The sequence below is a fragment of the Oncorhynchus keta genome, chromosome 30 (genome assembly GCF_023373465.1).
Source record: "Oncorhynchus keta strain PuntledgeMale-10-30-2019 chromosome 30, Oket_V2, whole genome shotgun sequence".
NCBI lineage: Eukaryota > Metazoa > Chordata > Actinopteri > Salmoniformes > Salmonidae > Oncorhynchus > Oncorhynchus keta.
Window position 1 is genome coordinate 2,278,684 of NC_068450.1, and position 24,768 is coordinate 2,303,451.

The following is a 24,768-nucleotide window of genomic DNA, read 5'->3' on the forward strand; positions in this document are numbered from 1 at the left end:
CTGTTATGATACTAGAGACCCTGTTATGATACTAGAGAGACCCTGTTATGATACTAGAGAGACCCTGTTATGATACGAGAGACTAGAGAGACCCTGTTATGATACGAGAGACTAGAGAGACCCTGTTATGATACTAGAGACTAGAGAGACCCTGTTATGACACTAGAGAGACCATGTTATGATACTAGAGAGACTAGAGACCCTGTTATGACACTAGAGACCCTGTTATGACACTAGAGAGACTAGAGACCCTGTTATGATACTAGAGAGACTAGAGGCCCTGTTATGATACTAGAGACTATAGATACCCTGTTATGATACTAGAGAGACTAGAGACCCTGTTGATACTAGAGAGACTAGAGACCCTGTTATGATACTAGACTATAGAGACCCTGTTATGATACTAGAGAGACTAGAGACCCTGTTATGATACTAGAGACTATAGAGACCCTGTTATGATACTAGAGTGACTAGAGACCCTGTTATGATACTAGAGACTAGAGACCCTGTTATGATACTAGAGACTATAGAGACCCTGTTATGATACTAGAGACTATAGAGACCCTGTTATGATACTAGAGACTATAGAGACCCTGTTATGATACTAGAGAGACTAGAGACCCTGTTATGATACTAGAGAGACTATATAGACCCTGTTATGATACTAGACTATAGAGACCCTGTTATGATACTAGAGACTATAGAGACCCTGTTATGATACTAGAGAGACTAGAGACCCTGTTATGATACTAGAGAGACTAGAGACCCTGTTATGATACTAGAGTGACTAGAGACCCTGTTATGATACTAGAGTGACTAGAGACCCTGTTATGATACTAGAGAGACTAGAGACCCTGTTATGATACTAGAGACTATAGAGACCCTGTTATGATACTAGAGAGACTAGAGACCCTGTTATGATACTAGAGGGACTGTTACTTTACACTGTAAACATGGGAATGTAAAGAAGAGCATTGAGATTTAGCCACTGATTATATAGGTTGTGTTTCCTGACAGATTTAGTCACTGATTATAAAAGGGTTGTGTTTCCTGACAGATTTAGCCACTGATTATAAAGGGTTGTGTTTCCTGACAGATTTAGCCACTGATTATAAAGGGTTGTGTTTCCTGACAGATTTAGCCACTGATTATAAAGGGTTGTGTTTCCTGACAGATTTAGCCACTGATTATATAGGGTTGTGTTTCCTGACAGATTTAGCCACTGATTATATAGGGTTGTGTTTCCTGACAGATTTAGTCACTGATTATAAAGGGTTGTGTTTCCTGGACAGATTTAGTCACTGATTATAAAGGGTTGTGTTTCCTGACAGAAGATAGAGGTGATTGATGATGATGATGATGATGATGATGGTGTTGAGATGGTCGGATCTGATATGGAAAACATGCAGAACCTCCTGGAGTTTAAGGTGATGGAACACACACACACACACACACACAGACACACACAGACACAGACACACACAGACACACACACAGACACACACACACAGACACACACACACACAGACACACACACAGACACAGACACACACACAGACACACACACACAGACACACACACACAGACACACACAGACACACACACACACAGACACACACACAGACACAGACACACAGACACAGACACACACACAGACAGACACACACACACAGACACACACACAGACACAGACACACACACACACACACACACACACACACACACACACACACACACACACACACACACACACACACACACACACACACACACACAACAGCCATACCATGATGTGTATAGGCCAGTATGCCATGTTGTCTTGTGTGTTTCAGCTTGAGGAGGTACAGTATCTGGAGAGCCAACTAGAGAATCAGAATCAGAGATATTATGAGTTGGAGACCTCACCAAGAGTCTTCTGACCGCTGTAAGGACCAACAACCTGGACAGGCAACAGGTACACACACACAACCACACTTACACTTACATGTACATGCACATACACAACATCATTTCATTTCGAAACAGCATTGTGTGTGTGTGTGTGTGTGTGTAGGGAACTCTAGCCAGTCTACCTCAGCCTGCAGATCAGACTGGGACATGAGTCCAGAGGGGAGGAGCCAACGCCATCTCCATAACAACAAACTCTGCATCCAATCACGAGTCCCCGTGGCCGGGAGCAATGACGAGACACCATTGGTCAACCCTAACAAGGACCTCCCATTGGTCACTGTAAACGAAGACGGTTCATTGATTGCTGAGCTCAACGAGTCAGTCTGTATCAGAGGAAGTAGAGACTGAGACCGGACCAGAGTGACTGTACTGACACACACAAACACTCACACCCTGTGCCTGTGGAAGGATCCTAAACTAACTGTGCTGGGCTCACAATGCCTTTTACATTACTTATCACTACGTCTGGTCTAGTATCAGACACAACAATAAACAGACTCCATAATAACTGACCTGACGACTCTGTCTGTTGTTACTCTGCCCAGAATGTCTGTTACTGTCTACCACCAGAATGTCTGTTACTGACCATCCAGAATGTGTTACTGTCTGTTACCATCCAGAATGTCTGTTACTGACCATCCAGACTCTGTTATGTCTGTTACTGTCTGTTACCATCCAGAGGATGTTACTGTCTGCTACTGTCTGTTACTGTCTGTTACCACCCAGAATGTCTGTGACTGTCTGTTACCACCAGAATGTCTGTTACTGTCTGTTACCACCCATCCAGAATGTCTGTGTCTGTTACCACCCAGAGTGACTGTTACTGTCTGTCTGTTACTGTCTGTTACCACCCAGAGTGACTGTACTGACCACACAAACACTCCACACCCTGTGCCTGTGGAAGGATCCTAAACTAACTGTGCTGGGCTCACAATGCCTTTTACATTACTTATCACTACGTCTGGTCTAGTATCAGACACAACAATAAACAGACTCCATAATAACTGACCTGACGACTCTGTTGTTGTTACTCTGCCCAGAATCTGTTACTGTCTGTGACCATCCAGAGTGACTGTTACTGTCTGTGACCATCCAGAATGTCTGTTACTGTCTGTGACCATCCAGAGTGACTGTTACTGTCTGTTACCATGCAGAATGTCTGTTACTGTTACACCCAGAGTGACTGTTACTGTCTGTTACCATCCAGAATGTCTGTTACTGTCTGTTACCATCCAGAATGTCTGTTACTGTCTGTGACCATCCAGAATGTCTGTTACTGTCTGTGACCATCCAGAGTGACTGTTACTGTCTGTTACCATCCAGAGTGACTCTGTTACTGTCTGTTACCATGCAGAATGTCTGTTACTGTCTGTGACCATCCAGAGTGACTGTTACTGTCTGTTACCATGCAGAATGTCTGTTACTGTCTGTTACCACCCAGAATGTCTGTTACTGTCTGTGACCATGCAGAATGTCTGTTACTGTCTGTTACCACCCAGAATGTCTGTTACTGTCTGTTACCATGCAGAATGTCTGTTACTGTCTGTTACCACCCAGAATGTCTGTTACTGTCTGTTACCATGCAGAATGTCTGTTACTGTCTGTTACCACCCAGAATGTCTGTTACTGTCTGTTACCATGCAGAATGTCTGTTACTGTCTGTTACCATGCAGAATGTCTGTTACTGTCTGTTACCACCCAGAATGTCTGTTACTGTCTGTGACCATGCAGAATGTCTGTTACTGTCTGTTACCCAGAATGTCTGTGACTGTCTGTGACCATCCAGAATGTGACTGTTACTGTCTGTTACCACCCTGTTACTGTCTGTTGCAGAATGTCTGTGACTGTCTGTTACCACCCAGAATGTCTGTTACTGTCTGTTACCATGCAGAATGTCTGTTACTGTCTGTGACCATGCAGAATGTCTGTTACTGTCTGTGACCATCCAGAGTGACTGTTACTGTCTGTTACCATGCAGAATGTCTGTTACTGTCTGTGACCATGCAGAATGTCTGTTACTGTCTGTGACCATCAAGAGTGACTGTTACTGTCTGTGACCATGCATAATGTCTGTTACTGTCTGTTACCACCCAGAATGTCTGTTACTGTCTGTGACCATGCAGAATGTCTGTTACTGTCTGTTACCATCCAGAATGTCTGTTACTGTCTGTTACCACCCAGAATGTCTGTTACTGTCTGTTACCACCCAGAATGTCTGTTACTGTCTGTTACCACCCAGAATGTCTGTTACTGTCTGTTACCATCCAGAATGTCTGTTACTGTCTGTTACCACCCAGAATGTCTGTTACTGTCTGTTACCACCCAGAATGTCTGTTACTGTCTGTTACCATCCAGAATGTCTGTTACTGTCTGTTACCATCCAGAATGTCTGTTACTGTCTGTTACCATCCAGAATGTCTGTTACTGTCTGTTACCATCCAGAATGTCTGTTACTCTGTTGGCTGTCTGTTACCACCCAGAATGTCTGTGACTGTCTGTTACCACCCAGAATGTCTGTTACTGTCTGTTACCACCCAGAATGTCTGTTACTGTCTGTTACCACCCAGAGTGACTGTACTGACACACACAAACACTCCACACCCTGTGCCTGTGGAAGGATCCTAAACTAACTGTGCTGGGCTCACAATGCCTTTTACATTACTTATCACTACGTCTGGTCTAGTATCAGACACAACAATAAACAGACTCCATAATAACTGACCTGACGACTCTGTCTGTTGTTACTCTGCCCAGAATGTCTGTTACTGTCTGTGACCATCCAGAGTGACTGTTACTGTCTGTGACCATGCAGAATGTCTGTTACTGTCTGTGACCATCCAGAGTGAATGTTACTGTCTGTTACCATGCAGAATGTCTGTTACTGTCTGTTACCACCCAGAATGTCTGTTACCACCCAGAGTGACTGTTACTGTCTGTTACCACCCAGAATGTCTGTTACTGTCTGTTACCACCCAGAATGTCTGTTACTGTCTGTTACCACCCAGAGTGACTGTTACTGTCTGTGACCACCCATAATGTCTGTTACTGTCTGTTACCATCCAGAATGTCTGTTACTGTCTGTTACCATCCATAATGTCTGTTACTGTCTGTTACCATCCATAATGTCTGTTACCATCCATAATGTCTGTTACTGTCTGTTACCATCCATAGTGTCTGTTGCCATCCATAGTGTCTGTTACTGTCTGTTACCATCCAGAATGTCTGTTACCATCCAGAATGTCTGTTACTGTCTGTTACCACCCAGAATGTCTGTTACCATCCAGAATGTCTGTTACTGTCTGTTACCATCCAGAATGTCTGTTACTGTCTGTTACCATCCAGAATGTCTGTTACTGTCTGGTACCATCCATAATGTCTGTTACTGTCTGTTACCATCCATAATGTCTGTTACTGTCTGTTACCATCCATAATGTCTGTTACTGTCTGTTACCATCCATAATGTCTGTTACTGTCTGTTACCATCCATAGTGTCTGTTGCTGTCTGTTACCATCCATAGTGTCTGTTACTGTCTGTTACCATCCACAATGTCTGTGACTGTCTGTTACCATGCAGAATGTCTGTTACCATGCAGAATGTCTGTTACCATCCATAATGTCTGTTACCATCCAGATTGTCTGTTAATGTCTGTTACCATCCATAATGTCTGTTACTGTCTGTTACCATCCATAATGTCTGTTACCATCCATAATGTCTGTTACTGTCTGTTACCATCCATAATGTCTGTTACCATCCATAATGTCTGTTACTGTCTGTTACCATCCAGAATGTCTGTTACCATCCATAATGTCTGTTACTGTCTGTTACCATCCATAATGTCTGTTACCATCCATAATGTCTGTTACTGTCTGTTACCATCCAGAATGTCTGTTACTGTCTGTTACCATCCAGAATGTCTGTTACTGTCTGTTACCATCCATAATGTCTGTTACCATCCATAATGTCTGTCACCATCCAGAATGTCTGTTACCATCCAGAATGTCTGTTACCATGCAGAATGTCTGTTACTGTCTGTTACCACCCAGAGTGACTGTTACTGTCTGTGACCATGCAGAATGTCTGTTACTGTCTGTGACCATCCATAATGTCTGTTACTGTCTGTTACCATCCATAATGTCTGTTACTGTCTGTTACCATCCATAGTGTCTGTTGCTGTCTGTTACCATCCATAGTGTCTGTTACTGTCTGTTACCATCCACAATGTCTGTGACTGTCTGTTACCACCCAGAATGTCTGTTACCATCCAGAATGTCTGTTACTGTCTGTTACCATCCAGAATGTCTGTTACCATCCATAATGTCTGTTACTGTCTGTTACCATCCATAATGTCTGTTACCATCCATAATGTCTGTTACCATCCAGAATGTCTGTTACTGTCTGTTACCATCCATAGTGTCTGTTGCTGTCTGTTACCATCCATAGTGTCTGTTACTGTCTGTTACCATCCACAATGTCTGTGACTGTCTGTTACCATGCAGAATGTCTGTTACCATCCATAATGTCTGTTACCATCCAGATTGTCTGTTAATGTCTGTTACCATCCATAATGTCTGTTACTGTCTGTTACCATCCATAATGTCTGTTACCATCCATAATGTCTGTTACTGTCTGTTACCATCCATAATGTCTGTTACCATCCATAATGTCTGTTACTGTCTGTTACCATCCAGAATGTCTGTTACCATCCATAATGTCTGTTACTGTCTGTTACCATCCATAATGTCTGTTACCATCCATAATGTCTGTTACTGTCTGTTACCATCCAGAATGTCTGTTACCATCCAGAATGTCTGTTACTGTCTGTTACCATCCATAATGTCTGTTACCATCCATAATGTCTGTCACCATCCATAATGTCTGTTACCATCCATAATGTCTGTCACCATCCAGAATGTCTGTTACCATCCATAATGTCTGTCACCATCCATAATGTCTGTTACCATCCAGAATGTCTGTTACCATCCAGAATGTCTGTTACCATCCAGAATGTCTGTTACCATCCAGAATGTCTGTTACCATCCAGATTGTCTGTTAATGTCTGTTACCATCCATAATGTCTGTTACTGTCTGTTACCATCCAGAATGTCTGTTACTGTCTGTTACCATCCAGAATGTCTGTTACCATCCAGAATGTCTGTTACTGTCTGTTACCATCCATAGTGTCTGTTACTGTCTGTTACCATCCACAATGTCTGTGACTGTCTGTTACCACCCAGAATGTCTGTTACCACCCAGAATGTCTGTTACTGTCTGTTACCATCCAGAATGTCTGTTAATGTCTGTTACCATCCATAATGTCTGTTACTGTCTGTTACCATCCATAATGTCTGTTACCATCCATAATGTCTGTTACTGTCTGTTACCATCCATAATGTCTGTTACCATCCATAATGTCTGTTACTGTCTGTTACCATCCAGAATGTCTGTTACCATCCATAATGTCTGTTACTGTCTGTTACCATCCATAATGTCTGTTACCATCCATAATGTCTGTTACTGTCTGTTACCATCCAGAATGTCTGTTACCATCCATAATGTCTGTTACCATCCAGAATGTCTGTTACTGTCTGTTACCATCCATAATGTCTGTCACCATCCATAATGTCTGTTACCATCCATAATGTCTGTCACCATCCAGAATGTCTGTTACCATCCAGAATGTCTGTTACTGTCTGTTACCATCCATAATGTCTGTCACCATCCAGAATGTCTGTTACCATCCAGAATGTCTGTTACTGTCTGTTACCATCCAGAATGTCTGTTACTGTCTGTGACCATCCAGAATGTCTGTTACCATCCATAATGTCTGTTACTGTCTGTGACCATCCAGAATGTCTGTTACCATCCAGAATGTCTGTTACCATCCAGAATGTCTGTTACCATCCAGAATGTCTGTTACCATCCAGAATGTCTGTTACCATCCAGAATGTCTGTTACCATCCAGAATGTCTGTTACTGTCTGTTACCATCCAGAATGTCTGTTACTGTCTGTGACCATCCAGAATGTCTGTTACTGTCTGTGACCATCCAGAGTGACTGTTACTGTCTGTGACCATCCAGAATGTCTGTTACTGTCTGTGACCATCCAGAGTGACTGTTACTGTCTGTTACCATGCAGAATGTCTGTTACTGTCTGTTACCACCCAGAGTGACTGTTACTGTCTGTGACCACCCATAATGTCTGTTACTGTCTGTTACCATCCAGAATGTCTGTTACTGTCTGTTACCATCCATAATGTCTGTTACTGTCTGTTACCATCCATAATGTCTGTTACCATCCATAATGTCTGTTACCATCCAGAATGTCTGTTACTGTCTGTTACCATCCATAGTGTCTGTTACTGTCTGTTACCATCCACAATGTCTGTGACTGTCTGTTACCACCCAGAATGTCTGTTACCATCCAGAATGTCTGTTACTGTCTGTTACCATCCAGAATGTCTGTTACTGTCTGTTACCATCCAGAATGTCTGTTACTGTCTGTTACCATCCAGAATGTCTGTTACTGTCTGTTACCATCCAGAATGTCTGTTACTGTCTGTTACCATCCAGAATGTCTGTTACTGTCTGTTACCATGCAGAATGTCTGTTACTCTGTTACCTGTCTGTTACTCTGTTGGCTGTCTGTTACAATCCAGAATGTCTGTGACTCTGTTACTGTCTGTTACCATCCAGCATGTCTGTTACTGTCTGTTACCATCCAGAATGTCTGTGACTGTATGTTACTCTGTTGGCTGTCTGTTAACATCCAGAATGTCTGTGACTCTGTTACTGTCTGTTACCATCCAGCATGTCTGTTACTGTCTGTTACCATCCAGAATGTCTGTGACTGTCTGGTACCATCCATAATGTCTGTTACTGTCTGTTACCATCCAGAATGTCTGTTACTGTCTGTTACCATCCAGAATGTCTGTTACTGTCTGTTACCATCCAGAATGTCTGTTTCTGTCTGTTACCATCTAATATCTGTTGTGGTGGGAGAGTTCTATAGGAGAGTTATGTGGAGGGAGAGTTCTATAGGAGAGTTATGTGGTGGGAGAGTTCTATAGGAGAGTTATGTGGTGGGGAGTTCTATAGGAGAGTTATGTGGTGGGAGAGTTCTATAGGAGAGTTATGTGGTGGGAGAGTTCTATAGGAGAGTTATGTGGTGGGAGAGTTCTATAGGAGAGTTATGTGGTGGGAGAGTTCTATAGGAGAGTTATGTGGTGGGAGAGTTCTGTGGAGGGAGAGTTCTATAGGAGAGTTATGTGGTGGGAGAGTTCTATAGGAGAGTTATGTGGTGGGAGAGTTCTGTGGAGGGAGAGTTCTATAGGAGAGTTATGTGGTGGGAGAGTTCTATAGGAGAGTTATGTGGTGGGAGAGTTCTATAGGAGAGTTATGTGGTGGGAGAGTTCTATAGGAGAGTTATGTGGTGGGAGAATTCTATAGGAGAGTTATGTGGTGGGAGAGTTCTATAGGAGAGTTATGTGGTGGGAGAGTTCTGTGGAGGGAGAGTTCTATAGGAGAGTTATGTGGTGGGAGAGTTCTATAGGAGAGTTATGTGGTGGGAGAGTTCTATAGGAGAGTTATGTGGTGGGAGAGTTCTATAGGAGAGTTATGTGGTGGGAGAGTTCTGTGGAGGGAGAGTTCTATAGGAGAGTTCTGTGGAGGGAGAGTTCTATAGGAGAGTTCTGTGGAGGGAGAGTTCTATAGGAGAGTTATGTGGTGGGAGAGTTCTATAGGAGAGTTATGTGGTGGGAGAGTTCTGTGGAGGGAGAGTTCTATAGGAGAGTTCTGTGGAGGGAGAGTTCTATAGGAGAGTTATGTGGTGGGAGAGTTCTATAGGAGAGTTATGTGGTGGGAGAATTCTATAGGAGAGTTATGTGGTGGGAGAGTTCTATAGGAGAGTTATGTGGTGGGAGAGTTCTGTGGAGGGAGAGTTCTATAGGAGAGTTATGTGGTGGGAGAGTTCTATAGGAGAGTTATGTGGTGGGAGAGTTCTGTGGTGGGAGAGTTCTATAGGAGAGTTATGTGGTGGGAGAGTTCTATAGGAGAGTTATGTGGAGGGAGAGTTCTATAGGAGAGTTATGTGGTGGGAGAGTTCTATAGGAGAGTTATGTGGTGGGAGAGTTCTATAGGAGAGTTATGTGGTGGGAGAGTTCTATAGGAGAGTTATGTGGTGGGAGAGTTCTATAGGAGAGTTATGTGGTGGGAGAGTTCTATAGGAGAGTTATGTGGTGGGAGAGTTATGTGGTGGGAGAGTTCTATAGGAGAGTTATGTGGTGGGAGAGTTCTATAGGAGAGTTATGTGGTGGGAGAGTTCTATAGGAGAGTTATGTGGTGGGAGAGTTATGTGGTGGGAGAGTTCTATAGGAGAGTTATGTGGTGGGAGAGTTATGTGGTGGGAGAGTTCTATAGGAGAGTTATGTGGTAGGAGAGTTATGTGGTGGGAGAGTTCTATAGGAGAGTTATGTGGTGGGAGAGTTCTATAGGAGAGTTATGTGGTGGGAGAGTTCTATAGGAGAGTTATGTGGTGGGAGAGTTCTATAGGAGAGTTATGTGGAGGGGGAGTTCTATAGGAGAGTTATGTGGAGGGGGAGTTCTATAGGAGAGTTATGTGGTGGGAGAGTTCTATAGGAGAGTTATGTGGAGGGAGAGTTCTATAGGAGAGTTATGTGGAGAGTTCTATAGGAGAGTTATGTGGAGGGGGAGTTCTATAGGAGAGTTATGTGGTGGGAGAGTTATGGGGGGAGAGTTCTATAGGAGAGTTATGTGGAGGGGGAGTTCTATAGGAGAGTTATGTGGAGGGAGAGTTCTATAGGAGAGTTATGTGGTGGGAGAGTTCTATAGGAGAGTTATGTGGTGGGAGAGTTCTATAGGAGAGTTATGTGGAGGGAGAGTTCTATAGGAGAGTTATGTGGTGGGAGAGAGTTATGGGAGAGTTCTATAGGAGAGTTATGTGGTGGGAGAGTTCTATAGGAGAGTTATGTGGTGGGAGAGTTCTATAGGAGAGTTATGTGGTGAGAGAGTTCTCTATAGGAGAGTTATGTGGTGGGTTCTATAGGAGAGTTATGTGGTGGGAGAGTTCTATAGGAGAGTTATGTGGTGGGAGAGTTCTATAGGAGAGTTATGTGGTGGAGAGTTCTATAGGAGAGTTATGTGGTGGGAGAGTTCTATAGGAGAGTTATGTGGTGGGAGAGTTCTATAGGAGAGTTATGTGGTGGGAGAGTTCTATAGGAGAGTTATGTGGTGGGAGAGTTCTATAGGAGAGTTATGTGGTGGGAGAGTTCTATAGGAGAGTTATGTGGTGGGAGAGTTCTATAGGAGAGTTATGTGGTGGGAGAGTTCTATAGAGAGTTATGTGGGGGAGAGTTCTATAGGAGAGTTATGTGGTGGGAGAGTTCTATAGGAGAGTTATGTGGTGGGAGAGTTCTATAGGAGAGTTATGTGGTGGGAGAGTTCTATAGAGAGTTATGTGGTGGGAGAGTTCTATAGGAGAGTTATGTGGTGGGAGAGTTCTATAGGAGAGTTATGTGGTGGGAGAGTTCTATAGGAGAGTTATGTGGAGGGAGTTCTATAGGAGAGTTATGTGGTGGGAGAGTTCTATAGGAGAGTTATGTGGTGGGAGAGTTCTATAGGAGAGTTATGTGGTGGGAGAGTTCTATAGGAGAGTTATGTGGTGGGAGAGTTCTATAGGAGAGTTATGTGGTGGGAGAGTTCTATAGGAGAGTTATGTGGTGGGAGAGTTCTATAGGAGAGTTATGTGGTGGGAGAGTTCTATAGGAGAGTTATGTGGTGGGAGAGTTCTATAGGAGAGTTATGTGGGAGAGTTCTATAGGAGAGTTATGTGGTGGGAGAGTTCTATAGGAGAGTTATGTGGTGGGAGTTCTTCTATAGGAGAGTTATGTGGTGGGAGAGTTCTATAGGAGAGTTATGTGGTGGGAGAGTTCTATAGGAGAGTTATGTGGTGGGAGTTCTATAGGAGAGTTATGTGGTGGGAGAGTTCTATAGGAGAGTTATGTGGTGGGAGAGTTCTATAGGAGAGTTATGTGGTGGGAGAGTTCTATAGGAGAGTTATGTGGTGGGAGAGTTCTGTGGTGGTGGAGAGTTCTATAGGAGAGTTATGTGGTGGGAGAGTTCTATAGGAGAGTTATGTGGTGGGAGAGTTCTATAGGAGAGTTATGTGGTGGGAGAGTTCTATAGGAGAGTTATGTGGAGGGAGAGTTCTATAGGAGAGTTATGTGGTGGGAGAGTTCTATAGGAGAGTTATGTGGTGGGAGAGTTCTATAGGAGAGTTATGTGGTGGGAGTTCTATAGTTATGTGTGGGAGAGTTCTATAGGAGAGTTATGTGGTGGGAGAGTTCTATAGGAGTGGTGGGAGTTATGTGGTGGGTGAGAGTTCTATAGGAGAGTTATGTGGTGGGAGAGTTCTATAGGAGAGTTATGTGGTGGAGAGTTCTATAGGAGAGTTATGTGGTGGGAGAGTTCTATAGGAGAGTTATGTGGTGGGAGAGTTCTATAGGAGAGTTATGTGGTGGGAGAGTTCTATAGGAGAGTTATGTGGTGGAGAGAGTTCTATAGGAGAGTTATGTGGTGGGAGAGTTCTATAGGAGAGTTATGTGGTGGGAGAGTTCTATAGGAGAGTTATGTGGTGGGAGAGTTCTATAGGAGAGTTATGTGGTGGAGAGTTCTATAGGAGAGTTATGTGGTGGGAGAGTTCTATAGGAGAGTTATGTGGTGGGGAGAGTTCTATAGAGAGTTATGGTGGGAGAGTTCTATAGGAGAGTTATGTGGTGGGAGAGTTCTATAGGAGAGTTATGTGGTGGGAGAGTTCTATAGGAGAGTTATGTGGTGGGAGAGTTCTATAGGAGAGTTATGTGGTGGGAGAGTTCTATAGGAGAGTTATGTGGTGGGAGAGTTCTATAGGAGAGTTATGTGGAGGAGAGTTCTATAGGAGAGTTATGTGGTGGGAGAGTTCTATAGGAGAGTTATGTGGTGGGAGAGTTCTATAGGAGAGTTATGTGGTGGGAGAGTTCTATAGGAGAGTTATGTGGAGGGGGAGTTCTATAGGAGAGTTATGTGGAGGGAGTTCTATAGGAGAGTTATGTGGTGGGAGAGTTCTATAGGAGAGTTATGTGGTGGGAGAGTTCTATAGGAGAGTTATGTGGTGGGAGAGTTCTATAGGAGAGTTATGTGGTGGGAGAGTTCTATAGGAGAGTTATGTGGTGGGAGAGTTCTATAGGAGAGTTATGTGGTGGGAGAGTTCTATAGGAGAGTTATGTGGTGGGAGAGTTCTATAGGAGAGTTATGTGGTGGGAGAGTTCTATAGGAGAGTGATGTGGTGGGAGTTCTATAGGAGAGTTATGTGGTAGGAGAGTTCTATAGGAGAGTTATGTGGTAGGAGAGTTCTATAGGAGAGTTATGTGGTGGGAGAGTTCTATAGGAGAGTTATGTGGTGGGAGAGTTCTATAGGAGAGTTATGTGGTGGGAGAGTTCTATAGGAGAGTTATGTGGTGGGAGAGTTCTATAGGAGAGTTATGTGGTGGGAGAGTTCTATAGGAGAGTTATGTGGTGGGAGAGTTCTATAGGAGAGTTATGTGGTGGGAGAGTTCTATAGGAGAGTTATGTGGTGGGAGAGTTCTATAGGAGAGTTATGTGGTGGGAGAGTTCTATAGGAGAGTTATGTGGTGGGAGAGTTATGAGTTCTATAGGAGAGTTATGTGGTGGGAGAGTTCTGTAGGAGAGTTTATGTGGTGGGAGAGTTCTATAGGAGAGTTATGTGGTGGGAGAGTTCTATAGGAGAGTTATGTGGTGGGAGAGTTATGTGGTGGGAGAGTTCTATAGGAGAGTTCTGTGGTGGGAGAGTTATGTGGTGGAGAGTTCTATAGGAGAGTTATGTGGTGGGAGAGTTCTATAGGAGAGTTATGTGGTGGGAGAGTTCTATAGGAGAGTTATGTGGTGGGAGAGTTCTATAGGAGAGTTATGTGGTGGAGAGTTCTATAGGAGAGTTATGTGGTGGGAGAGTTCTATAGGAGAGTTATGTGGTGGGAGAGTTCTATAGGAGAGTTATGTGGTGGGAGAGTTCTATAGGAAGATGTTATGTGGTGGGAGAGTTCTATAGGAGAGTTATGGGTGGAGAGTTATGTGGAGGAGAGTTCTATAGGAGAGTTATGTGGTGGGAGAGTTCTATAGGAGAGTTATGTGGTGGGAGAGTTCTATAGGAGAGTTATGTGGTGGGAGAGTTCTATAGGAGAGTTATGTGGTGGAGAGTTATGGGTAGGAGAGTTCTATAGGAGAGTTATGTGGTGGGAGAGTTATGTGGTGGAGAGTTCTATAGGAGAGTTATGTGGTGGAGAGTTCTATAGGAGAGTTATGTGGTGGGAGAGTTCTATAGGAGAGAGTTATGTGGAGGAGAGTTCTATAGGAGAGTTATGTGGTGGGAGAGTTCCATAGGAGAGTTATGTGGTTCTGGAGAGTTATGTGGTGGAGAGTTCTATAGGAGAGTTATGTGGTGGGGAGAGTTCTATAGGAGAGTTATGTGGTGGGAGAGTTCTATAGGAGAGTTATGTGGTGGGAGAGTTCTATAGGAGAGTTATGTGGAGGGAGAGTTCTATAGGAGAGTTATGTGGTGGAGAGTTCTATAGGAGAGTTATGTGGTGGGAGAGTTCTATAGAGAGTTATGTGGTGGGAGAGTTCTATAGGAGAGTTATGTGGAGGGAGAGTTCTATAGGAGAGTTATGTGGTGGGAGAGTTCTATAGGAGAGTTATGTGGTGGGAGAGTTCTATAGGAGAGTTATGTGGTGGAGAGTTCTATAGGAGAGTTATGTGGAGGAGAGTTCTATAGGAGAGTTATGTGGTGGGAGAGTTCTTATGGAGAGAGTTATATAGTGGAGAGTTATGTGGTGGGAGAGTTCTATAGGAGAGTTATGTGGTGGGAGAGTTCTATAGGAGAGTTAAATGGTTGGAGAGTTATGTGGTGGGAGAGTTCTATAGAGGAGAGTTATGTGGTGGGAGAGTTCTATAGGAGAGTTATGTGGTGGGAGAGTTCTATAGGAGAGTTATGTGGTGGGAGAGTTCTATAGGAGAGTTATGTGGTGGGAGAGTTCTATAGGAGAGTTATGTGGTGGGAGAGTTCTATAGGAGAGTTATGTGGTGGGAGAGTTCTATAGGAGAGTTAAATGAGAGTTATGTGGTGGGAGAGTTCTATAGGAGAGTTATGTGGTGGAGAGTTCTATAGGAGAGTTATGTGGTGGAGAGTTCTATAGGAGAGTTATGTGGTGGGAGAGTTCTATAGGAGAGTTATGTGGTGGGAGAGTTCTGTGGTGGGAGAGTTCTATAGGAGAGTTATGTGGTGGGAGAGTTCTATAGGAGAGTTATGTGGTGGGAGAGTTCTATAGGAGAGTTATGTGGTGGGAGAGTTCTATAGGAGAGTTATGTGGTGGGAGGAGTTCTATAGGAGAGTTATGTGGTGGGAGAGTTCTATAGGAGAGTTATGTGGTGGGGAGAGTTATGTGGTGGGAGAGTTCTATAGGAGAGTTATGTGGTGGGAGAGTTATGTGGGAGAGTTATATGGGGGAGAGTTCTATAGGAGAGTTATGTGGTGGGAGAGTTCTATAGGAGAGTTATGTGGTGGGAGAGTTCTGTAGGAGAGTTATGTGTGGAGAGAGAGTTCTATAGGAGAGTTATGTGGTGGGAGAGTTCTATAGGAGAGTTATGTGGTGGGAGAGTTCTATAGGAGAGTTATGTGGTGGGAGAGTTCTATAGGAGAGTTATGTGGTGGGAGAGTTCTATAGGAGAGTTATGTGGTGGGAGAGTTCTATAGGAGAGTTATGTGGTGGGAGAGTTCTATAGGAGAGTTATGTGGTGGGAGAGTTCTATAGGAGAGTTATGTGGTGGGAGAGTTCTATAGGAGAGTTATGTGGTGGGAGAGTTCTATAGGAGAGTTATGTGGTGGGAGAGTTCTATAGGAGAGTTATGTGGTGGGAGAGTTCTATAGGAGAGTTATGTGGTGGGAGAGTTCTATAGGAGAGTTATGTGGTGGGAGAGTTCTATAGGAGAGTTATGTGGTGGGAGAGTTCTATAGGAGAGTTATGTGGTGGAGAGTTCTATAGGAGAGTTATGTGGTGGGAGAGTTCTATAGGAGAGTTATGTGGTGGGAGAGTTCTATAGGAGAGTTATGTGGTGGGAGAGTTCTATAGGAGAGTTATGTGGTGGGAGAGTTCAATAGGAGAGTTAAGTGGTTGGAGAGTTCTATAGGAGAGTTATGTGGTGGGAGAGTTCTATAGGAGAGTTATGTGGTGGGAGAGTTCTATAGGAGAGTTATGTGGTGGGAGAGTTCTATAGGAGAGTTATGTGGTGGGGGAGTTCTATAGGAGAGTTATGTGGTGGGAGAGTTCTATAGGAGAGTTATGTGGTGGGAGAGTTCTATAGGAGAGTTATGTGGTGGGAGAGTTCTATAGGAGAGTTATGTGGTGGGAGAGTTCTATAGGAGAGTTATGGGAGAGTTCTATGGGAGAGTTATGTGGTGGGAGAGTTCTATAGGAGAGTTATGTGGTGGGAGAGTTCTATAGGAGAGTTATGTGGTGGGAGAGTTCTATAGGAGAGTTATGTGGTGGGAGAGTTCTATAGGAGAGTTATGTGGTGGAGAGTTCTATAGGAGAGTTATGTGGTGGGAGAGTTCTATGGAGAGTTATGTGGTGGGAGAGTTCTATAGGAGAGTTATGTGGTGGGAGAGTTCTATAGGAGAGTTATGTGGTGGAGAGTTCTATAGGAGAGTTATGTGGTGGAGAGTTCTATAGGAGAGTTATGTGGTGGGAGAGTTCTATAGGAGAGTGTGGTGGGAGAGTTCTATAGGAGAGTTATGTGGTGGGAGAGTTCTATAGGAGAGTTATGTGGTGGGAGAGTTCTATAGGAGAGTTATGTGGTGGGAGAGTTCTATAGGAGAGTTATGTGGTGGGTGGAGGAGTTCTATAGGAGAGTTATGTGGTGGGAGAGTTCTATAGGAGAGTTATGTGGTGGAGAGTTCTGTAGGAGAGTTATGTGGTGGGAGAGTTCTATAGGAGAGTTATGTGGTGGGAGAGTTCTATAGGAGAGTTATGTGGTGGGAGAGTTCTATAGGAGAGTTATGTGGTGGGAGAGTTCTATAGGAGAGTTATGTGGTGGGAGAGTTCTATAGGAGAGTTATGTGGTGGGAGTTCTATAGGAGAGTTATGTGGGGAGAGTTCTATAGGAGAGTTATGTGGTGGGAGAGTTATGTGGTGGGAGAGTTCTATAGGAGAGTTATGTGGTGGGAGAGTTCTATAGGAGAGAGTTATGTGGTGGGAGAGTTCTATAGGAGAGTTATGTGGTGGAGAGTTCTATAGGAGAGTTATGTGGTGGGAGAGTTCTGTGGGTTGAGAGCATAGGAGAGTTATGTGGTGGGAGAGTTCTATAGGAGAGTTATGTGGTGGGAGAGTTCTATAGGAGAGTTATGTGGTGGAGAGTTCTATAGGAGAGTTATGTGGTGGGAGAGTTCTATAGGAGAGTTATGTGGTGGGAGAGTTCTATAGGGGAGAGTTATAGGAGAGTTATGTAGGAGAGTTCTGTGGTGGAGAGTTCTATAGGAGAGTTATGTGGTGGAAAGTTCTATAGGAGAGTTATGTGGTGGGAGAGTCCTATAGGAGAGTTATGTGGTGGGAGAGTTCTATAGGAGAGTTATGTAGTGGGAGAGTTCTATAGAGAGCTATGTGGTGGAGAGTTCTATAGGAGAGTTATGTGGTGGGAGAGTTCTATAGGAGAGTTATGTGGTGGAGAGTTCTATAGGAGAGTTATGTGGTGGGAGAGTTCTATAGGAGAGTTATGTGGTGGGAGTTCTATAGGAGAGTTATGTGGTGGGAGAGTTATAGGAGAGTTATGGAGAGTTCTGGAGAGTTCTATAGGAGAGTTATGTGGTGGGAGAGTTCTATAGGAGAGTTATGTGGTGGGAGAGTTCTATAGGAGAGTTATGTGGTGGAGAGTTCTATAGGAGAGTTATGTGGTGGGAGAGTTCTATAGGAGAGTTATGTGGTGGGAGAGTTCTATAGGAGAGTTATGTGGTGGGAGAGTTCTATAGGAGAGTTATGTGGTGGGAGAGTTCTATAGGAGAGTTCTGTGGTGGGAGAGTTCTATAGAGAGTTATGTGGTGGGAGAGTTCTATAGGAGAGTTATGGGTGGGAGAGTTCTATAGGAGAGTTATGTGGTGGAGAGTTCTATAGGGAGAGTTATGTGGTGGGAGAGTTCTATAGGAGAGTTATGTGGTGGGAGAGTTCTATAGGAGAGTTATGTGGTGGGAGAGTTCTATAGAGAGTTATGTGGTGGGAGAGTTCTATAGGAGAGTTATGTGGTGGAGAGTTCTATAGGAGAGTTATGTGGTGGGAGAGTTCTATAGTTGAGAGTTATGTGGTGGGAGAGTTCTATTCTATAGAGAGTTATGTGGGGGAGAGTTCTATAGGAGAGTTATGTGGTGGGAGAGTTCTATAGGAGAGTTATGTGGTGGGGAGAGTTCTGTGGTGGAGAGTTCTATGGAGGTGTGGAGAGTTCTATAGGAGAGTTATGTGGTGGGAGAGTCTATAGGAGAGTTATGTGGTGGGAGAGTTCTATAGGAGAGTTATGTGGTGGGAGAGTTCTATAGTTATGTGGTGGGAGAGTTCTATAGGAGAGTTATGTGGTGGGAGAGTTCTATAGAGAGTTATGTGGTGGAGAGTTCTATAGGAGAGTTATGTGGTGGGAGAGTTCTATAGGAGAGTTATGTGGTGGAGAGTTCTGTGTGTGGAGAGTTCTATAGGAGAGTTATGTGGTTGGAGAGTTCTATAGGAGAGTTATGTGGTGGGAGAGTTCTATAGGAGAGTTATGTGGTGGGAGAGTTCTATAGAGAGTTATGTGGTGGGAGAGTTCTATAGGAGAGTTAGTTATGTGGTGGGAGAGTTCTATAGGAGAGTTATGTGGTGGGAGAGTTCTATAGAGAGTTATGTGGTGGGAGAGTTCTATAGGAGAGTTATGTGGTGGGAGAGTTCTATAGGAGAGTTATGTGGTGGGAGAGTTCTATAGTGAGTTATGTGGTGGGAGAGTTCTATAGGAGAGTTATGTGGTGGAGAGTTCTATAGGAGAGTTATGTGGTGGGAGAGTTCTGTGGTGGGAGAGTTCTATAGGAGAGTTATGTGGTGGAGAGTTCTATAGGAGAGAGTTATGTGGTGGGAGAGTTCTATAGGAGAGTTATGTGGTGGAGAGTTCTATAGGAGAGTTATGTGGAGGAGAGTTCTATAGAGAGTTATGTGGTGGGAGAGTTCTATAGGAGAGTTCTATGGAGGTTATGGGAGGAGAGTTCTATAGGAGAGTTATGTGGTGGGGAGAGTTCTGTGGGAGAGTTCTATAGAGAGTTATGTGGAGGAGAGTTCTATAGGAGAGTTATGTGGTGGAGAGTTAAATAGGAGAGTTATGTATGTGGGGGAGAGTTCTATAGGAGAGTTATGTGGTGGGAGAGTTCTATAGGAGAGTTATGTGGTGGGAGAGTTCTATAGGAGAGCTAATGTGGTGGAGAGTTCTATAGAGAGTTATGTGGTGGAGAGTTCTATAGGAGAGTTATGTGGTGGGAGAGTTCTATAGGAGAGTTATGTGGTGGGAGAGTTCTATAGGAGAGTTATGTGGTGGAGAGTTCTATAGGAGAGTTATGTGGTGGAGAGTTCTATAGGAGAGTTATGTGGTGGAGAGTTCTATAGGAGAGTTATGTGGAGGAGAGTTCTATAGAGAGTTATGTGGTGGAGAGTTCTATAGGAGAGTTATGTGGTGGGAGAGTTCTATAGGAGATGTGGTATGTGGTTATGGGAGAGTTCTATAGGAGAGTTATGTGGTGGGAGAGTTCTATAGGAGAGTTATGTGGTGGGAGAGTTCTATAGAGAGAGTTATGTGGTGGGAGAGTTCTATAGGAGAGTTATGGTGGTGGGAGAGTTCTATAGAGAGTTATGTGGAGGGAGAGTTATGTGGTGGGAGAGTTCTATAGGAGAGTTATGTGGTGGGAGAGTTCTATAGGAGAGTTATGTGGTGGGAGAGTTCTATAGGAGAGTTCTGTGGTGGGAGAGTTCTATAGGAGAGTTATGTGGTGGAGAGTTCTATAGGAGAGTTATGTGTGGAGAGTTCTATAGGAGAGTTATGTGGTGGGAGAGTTCTATAGGAGAGTTATGTGGTGGGAGAGTTCTATAGGAGAGTTATGTGGTGGAGAGTTCTGTGGTGGGAGAGTCTCTATAGGAGAGTTATGTGGTGGGAGAGTTCTATAGGAGAGTTATGTGGTGGGAGAGTCTCTATAGAGAGTTCTATAGGAGAGTTATGTGGTGGGAGAGTTCTATAGGAGAGTTATGTGGTGGGAGAGTTCTATAGGAGAGTTATGTGGTGGGAGAGTTCTATAGGAGAGTTATGTGGTGGAGAGTTCTATAGGAGAGTTAAATGGTTGGAGAGTTCTATGTGGTGGGAGAGTTCTATAGGAGAGGTATGTGGTGGGAGAGTTCTATAGGAGAGTTATGTGGAGGGAGAGTTCTATAGGAGAGTTATGGTGGGAGAGTTCTAGGAGAGTTCTAGGAGAGTTATGTGGTGGGAGAGTTCTATAGGAGAGTTATGTGGTGGGAGAGTTCTATAGGAGAGTTATGTGGTGGGGAGTTCTATAGAGAGTTATGTGGTGGAGAGTTCTATAGGAGAGTTATGTGGTGGGAGAGTTCTATAGGAGAGTTATGTGGTGGAGAGTTCTATAGGAGAGTTATGTGGAGGGAGAGTTCTATAGGAGAGTTATGTGGTGGAGAGTTCTATAGAGAGTTATGTGGTGGAGAGTTCTATAGGAGAGTTATGTGGTGGAGAGTTCTATGTGTGGTGGAGAGTTCTATAGGAGAGTTATGTGGTGGGAGAGTTCTATAGGAGAGTTATGTGGTGGTTGGAGAGTTCTATAGAGAGTTATGTGGTGGGAGAGTTCTATAGGAGAGTTATGTGGTGGGAGAGTTCTAGGAGAGCCATGTGGTGGGAGAGTTCTATAGGAGAGTTATGTGGTGGGAGAGTTCTATAGGAGAGTTATGTGGTGGGAGAGTTCTATAGGAGAGTTATGTGGTGGGAGAGTTCTATAGGAGAGTTATGTGGTGGGGAGAGTTCTATAGAGAGTTATGGGAGGGGAGAGTTCTATAGGAGAGTTATGTGGTGGGGGAGAGTTCTATAGGAGAGTTATGTGGTGGGAGAGTTCTATAGGAGAGTTATGTGGTGGGAGAGTTCTATAGGAGAGTTATGTGGAGGGAGAGTTCTATAGGAGAGTTATGTGGTGGGAGTTCTATAGGAGAGTTATGTGGAGGAGAGTTCTATAGGAGAGTTAAATGGTGGGAGAGTTCTAGAGTTATGTGGTGGGAGAGTTCTATAGGAGAGTTATGTGGAGGGGAGAGTTCTATAGGAGAGTTAAATGGTGGAGAGTTCTATAGGAGAGTTATGTGGTGGGAGAGTTCTATAGGAGAGTTATGTGGTGGGAGAGTTCTATAGGAGAGTTATGTGGTGGAGAGTCTCTATAGGAGAGTTATGTGGTGGGAGAGTTCTATAGAGAGTTATGTGGTGGAGAGTTCTATAGGAGAGTTATGTGGTGGGAGAGTTCTATAGAGAGTTATGTGGTGGTTCTATAGGAGAGTTCTGTGTGGGGAGAGTTCTATAGGAGAGTTATGTGGTGGGAGAGTTCTATAGTGAGAGTTATGGGTGGGAGAGTTCTATAGGAGAGTTATGTGGTGGGAGAGTTCTATAGGTTCTATAGGAGAGTTATGTGGTGGAGAGTTCTATAGGAGAGTTATGTGGTGGGAGAGTTCTATAGGAGAGTTATGTGGAGAGAGTTCTATGGAGAGTTATGGGTGGGAGAGTTCTATAGGAGAGTTATGTGGTGGGAGAGTTCTATAGGAGAGTTATGTGGTGGAGAGTTCTATAGTTATGTGAGGGAAGTTCTATAGGAGAGTTATGTGGTGGAGAGTTCTATAGGAGAGTTATTGGTGTAGGGTTAAATGGAGTTCTATAGGAGAGTTATGTGTGGGAGAGTTCTATAGGAGAGGTATGTGGTGGGAGAGTTCTATAGGAGAGTTATGTGGTGGAGAGTTCTATAGGAGAGTTATGTGGGTGGGAGAGTTCTATAGGAGAGTTATGTGGGGAGAGTTCTATAGAGAGTTATGTGGTGGGAGAGTTCTATAGGAGAGTTATGTGGTGGAGGGAGGAGTCTATAGAGAGTTATGTGGAGGGAGAGTTCTATAGGAGAGTTATGTGGGGAGTTCTAGGAGAGTTATGTGGTGGGAGAGTTCTATAGGAGAGTTATGTGGTGGGAGAGTTCTATAGAGAGTTATGTGGTGGGAGAGTTCTATAGGAGAGTTATGTGGTGGGAGAGTTCTATAGGAGAGTTATGTGGTGGGAGAGTTCTATAGAGAGTTATGTGGTGGAGAGTTCTATAGAGAGTTCTGTGGGAGGAGAGTTATGTGGAGGGAGAGTTCTATAGGAGAGTTATGTGGTTGAGAGTTCTATAGGAGAGTTATGTGGTGGAGAGTTCTGTAGGAGAGTTATGTGGTGGGAGAGTTCTATAGGAGAGTTATGTGGTGGAGGAGAGTTCTATAGGAGAGTTATGTGGTGGGATAGAGTTCTGTGGTGGGAGAGTCTATAGGAGAGTTATGTGTGGGGAGTTCTATAGGAGAGTTATGTGGTGGAGAGTTCTATAGGAGAGTTATGTGGTGGGAGAGTTCTATAGGAGAGTTATGTGGTGGGAGAGTTCTATAGGAGAGTTATGTGGTGGGAGAGTTCTATAGGAGAGTTATGTGGTGGGAGAGTTCTATAGGAGAGTTATGTGGTGGAGAGTTCTATAGGAGAGTTATGTGGTGGGAGAGTTCTATAGGAGAGTTATGTGGTGGGAGAGTTCTATAGGAGAGTTATGTGGTGGGAGTTCTATAGGAGAGTTATGTGGTGGGAGAGTTCTATAGGAGAGTTATGTGGTGGGAGAGTTCTATAGGAGAGTTATGTGGTGGGAGAGTTCTATAGGAGAGTTATGTGGTGGAGAGTTCTATAGAGAGTTATGTGGTGGAGAGTTCTATAGGAGAGTTAAATGTGGGAGAGAGAGTTCTCATAGGAGAGCTATGGTGGGAGGTGGAGGAGTTCTATAGGAGAGTTATGTGGTGGGAGAGTTTCTATAGGAGAGTTAAATGGTGGAGAGTTCTATAGAGAGTTATTTGGTGGAGAGTTCTATAGGAGAGTTATGTGGTGGGAGAGTTCTATAGGAGAGTTATGTGGTGGAGAGTTTCTATAGGAGAGTTATTATGTGGTGGGAGAGTTCTATAGGAGAGTTATGTGGTGGGAGAGTTCTATAGGAGAGTTATGTGGTGGAGAGTTCTATAGGAGTTTCTATAGGAGAGTTATGTGGTGGGAGAGTTCTATAGGAGAGTTATGTGGTGGGAGTTAGTTCTATAGGAGAGTTATGTGGAGGGAGAGTTCTATAGGAGAGTTATGTGGAGGGAGAGTTCTATAGAGAGTTATGTGGTGGGAGAGTTCTATAGGAGAGTTATGTGGTGGGAGAGTTCTATAGGAGAGTTATGTGGTGGGAGAGTTTCTGGTGGGAGAGTTATGTGGTGGAGAGTTCTATAGGAGAGTTATGTGGTGGAGAGTTCTATAGGAGAGTTATGTGGTGGGAGAGTTCTATAGGAGAGTTATGTGGAGGAGAGTTCTATAGGAGAGTTATGTGGTGGAGAGTTCTATAGAGAGTTATGTGGTGGGAGAGTTCTATAGGAGAGTTATGTGGTGGGAGAGTTCTATAGGAGAGTTATGTGGTGGAGAGTTCTATAGGAGAGTTATGTGGTGGAGAGTTCTGTGGTGGGAGAGTTCTATAGGAGAGTTATATGGTGAGAGAGAGTTATGTGGAGGGAGAGTTCTATAGGAGAGTTATGTGGTGGGAGTTCTGTGGTGGAGAGTTCTATAGGAGAGTTATGTGGTGGGAGAGTTCTATAGGAGAGTTATGTGGTGGGAGAGTTCTATAGGAGAGTTATGTGGTGGGAGAGTTCTATAGGAGAGTTATGTGGTGGAGTTCTGTAGTTCTATAGGAGAGTTATGTGGTGGGAGAGTTCTATAGGAGAGTTATGTGGTGGGAGAGTTCTATAGGAGAGTTATGTGGTGGGAGAGTTCTGTAGAAGAGTTCTATAGGAGCTTATTTGGAGAAAGAGTTCTATAGAGAGCTATGTGGAAGGAGAGTTCTATAGGGGGGTTATGTGGAGGGAGAGTTCTATAGGAGAGTTATGTGGTGGGAGAGTTCTATAGGAGAGTTCTGTGGTGGGAGAGAGTTCTGTGGTGGGAACAGAGTTCTAGTAGGAAGAGTTATGTGGTGGGAAGTTCTGTGGGATAGTTCTATAGGAGAGTTATGTGGAGTGTTCTTGGAAGTTCCATAGGAGTTCTATAGGAGAGTTATGTGGAGAGTGAAAGGATTCTATAGGAGAGTTATTTGGTGGAAGAGTTCTATAGGAGAGTTATGTGGTGGGAGGAGTTATGGGGGAGAGTTCTATAGGAAGTTATTTAGTTGGAGAGTTCTATAGAGGAGGATTATGTGGTGGGAGAAGTTCTATAGGAAAGTTATGTAGTGGGAGAGTTCTATAGGATAGTTATAGTACATTACATTTAGAAGTCATTTAGCAGACGCTCTTATCCAGAGCGACACAAATTAGTGCATACACCTTATGACATCAGTGGAACAGCCACTTTTACAATAGTGCATATGGGACAGTTTTAATGGTTGGAGGGTTATGTAGAACAGTTCATTGGTAGGATAGTTCTACCCGAGA

General features: G+C 43.9%; 1 protein-coding gene across 21 annotated transcripts in view; it reads left to right on the plus strand.

Moving 5' to 3' along the window:
• Nucleotides 1-24,768, plus strand: part of LOC118377495 (highly divergent homeobox) — an 86,285-nt gene that overhangs the window by 36,900 nt on the left and 24,617 nt on the right. The window contains exons 9-10 of one of the 21 annotated variants that reach the window (XM_052487220.1): nt 980-1,000; nt 1,314-1,345. The exons of 12 other annotated variants lie outside the window; for them this stretch is intronic. In XM_052487220.1, the coding sequence (XP_052343180.1) occupies nt 980-985 (6 nt within the window). In that variant the 3' untranslated portion in view covers nt 986-1,000; nt 1,314-1,345. Of the gene's footprint in view, nt 1-979; nt 1,001-1,292; nt 1,428-24,768 lie in introns of those variants that run through there. 8 more of the 21 variants (XM_052487218.1, XM_052487214.1, XM_052487221.1 and 5 more) reach the window with 8 other exon arrangements.